At 65.1% G+C, this 1,909-nt stretch overlaps 1 protein-coding gene across 1 annotated transcript in view; it reads left to right on the forward strand.

Moving 5' to 3' along the window:
- BSN (bassoon presynaptic cytomatrix protein) overlaps positions 1 to 1,909 on the forward strand; it is a gene marked incomplete at its 3' end in the record, with an annotated part of 62,153 nt that overhangs the window by 57,056 nt on the left and 3,188 nt on the right. Inside the window, 1 exon segment of the mRNA XM_008943522.1 lies at positions 595 to 1,905. Coding sequence (XP_008941770.1) covers positions 595 to 1,905 — 1,311 coding nt within the window.

The following is a 1,909-nucleotide window of genomic DNA, read 5'->3' on the forward strand; positions in this document are numbered from 1 at the left end:
GCTCGGGGGAGACCCCCCTGCAGTGCTGGGGCAGCTCTGGAGTCCTCAGCACAGCAGCGACAGGGACCTGCTGGAGTGGGGCCAGAGAAGACCCAGCAATGACCCGAGGGGGGAACCCCTCTGCTGGGAGCCCAGCAGGAGAGAGCTGGGCTTGGGCAGCCTGCAAAGGAGAAGGCTCCAGGGAGACCTTCTGGTGGCCTTCCAGGACTTGAAGGGGGCCTGTCAGAAAGCTGGGAACAGACTTTTCAGCAGGGCCTGTTGTGATAGGACAAGATGTGGTAGTTTTAAACTAAAAGAGGGGAGATAAGGATCATATAGAAGAAAGAAACATTTTATGGTGAGGGTGGTGAGCCCCTGTCCCAGGCTGCCCAGAGAGGTGGTCAGTGCCCCATCTCTGGAACCATTCCAGGTGAGGTTGGATGGGGCTGATCAATCTGCTCTAGTTGCAAATGTCCTGCTCCCTGCAGGGGGTTTGGACTAGCTGAGCTTTAAAGGTCCCTTCTGACCCAAACCATGCTGTGACATGTGGGGATGCAGAGGGGGCGCAGCTCCGGAGGCAGCCGGGTCTGACGCTGTGCTGTCTCTTGCACGCAGGACGGGAGCAAGCCTTACCCCCCGGACCTGTCCCGCAGCCCCCAGAGCCTCAGCGACACCGGCTACTCCTCCGACGGCATCTCCAGCTCGCAGAGCGAGATCACCGGCCTGGTGCAGCAGGAGGAGGAGAAGCTGAGCGGCACCGGGCTGGCTGGGCAGAGCCCCCCCAGCCCCTCCGAGCTCAACAAGCTGGAGAGCAGCATGCGACCCCTCCTGGAAGGCCGGGGAGCCCCACCAGAGCCCACTGAGCAGGGCAAGGGCTGCCCAGAGGCACGGGAGGAGCAGCGGCAGCGCCCCCGGTACCTCTCCATCACGCCCGAAGCCTTCGACTCGGATGAGGAGCTGGAGGACATCCTGGAGGAGGACGAGGACTCAACAGAGTGGGAGAACCAGCGGGAGCGGCGGGAGAGTGCGGAGTCCTCGGATGAGTTTGGCAGCAAGCTGCGGCACGACTACGTGGAGGACAGCAGTGAGGGGGGCTTCTCCCCCGTGCCCCCCCGGCCCAAGGGCCGGGAGGCAGAGACGAGCGATGAGGAGTTCATGCGGAGGCAGATCCTGGAGATGAGCGCGGAGGAGGACAACCTGGAGGAGGAGGAAGACTACGGGCGTGCCAAGTACAGTGTCCCCAAAGCTGGGCAGAAGGGCGAGGCGGAGAAGGGCAAAGAGGCAGCCGACGGCCCCAGCGGCCTGTACAGGGAGGAGAGGAAGGAGCTGGAGGCGGTGGAGGGCGATGACTTGAGCACGGCCCAAGGCGGGCTGCGGCGCTTCAAGACCATCGAGCTGAACAGCACGACCGGCTATGGCCGGGAGATGGAGATGGGCCAGGAGGCGGATGCCAGCCTGGATCGGGAGCCCGAGCTGGAGATGGAGAGCCTGACGGGCTCGCCCGAGGAGCGCTCCCGGGGCGAGTACTCCTCCACCCTGCCAGCCACGACGCCCAGCTACACCTCGGGCACCTCGCCCACCTCCATCTCCTCCTTGGAGGAGGACAGTGACAGCAGCCCCAGCCGCCGGCAGCGGCTGGAGGAGGTGAAGCAGCAGAGGAAGGCTCGCCACCGCTCGCACGGCCCCTTGCTGCCCACCATTGAGGACTCGTCTGAGGAGGAGGAGCTGCGGGAGGAAGAGGAGCTGCTGCGGGAGCAGGAGAAGATGCGGGAGGTGGAGCAGCAGCGCATCCGGAGCACAGCACGCAAGACCAAGCGCGACAAGGAGGAGCTGAGAGCCCAGCGGAGGAGGGAGCGCTCCAAAACCCCCCCCAGCAACCTCTCCCCCATCGAGGACGCCTCCCCCACCGAGGAACTGCGGCAGGCGGCGG

The sequence above is a fragment of the Merops nubicus genome, unplaced genomic scaffold, assembly GCF_000691845.1.
Source record: "Merops nubicus isolate BGI_N331 unplaced genomic scaffold, ASM69184v1 scaffold19027, whole genome shotgun sequence".
In the NCBI taxonomy this organism is placed as follows: domain Eukaryota; kingdom Metazoa; phylum Chordata; class Aves; order Coraciiformes; family Meropidae; genus Merops; species Merops nubicus.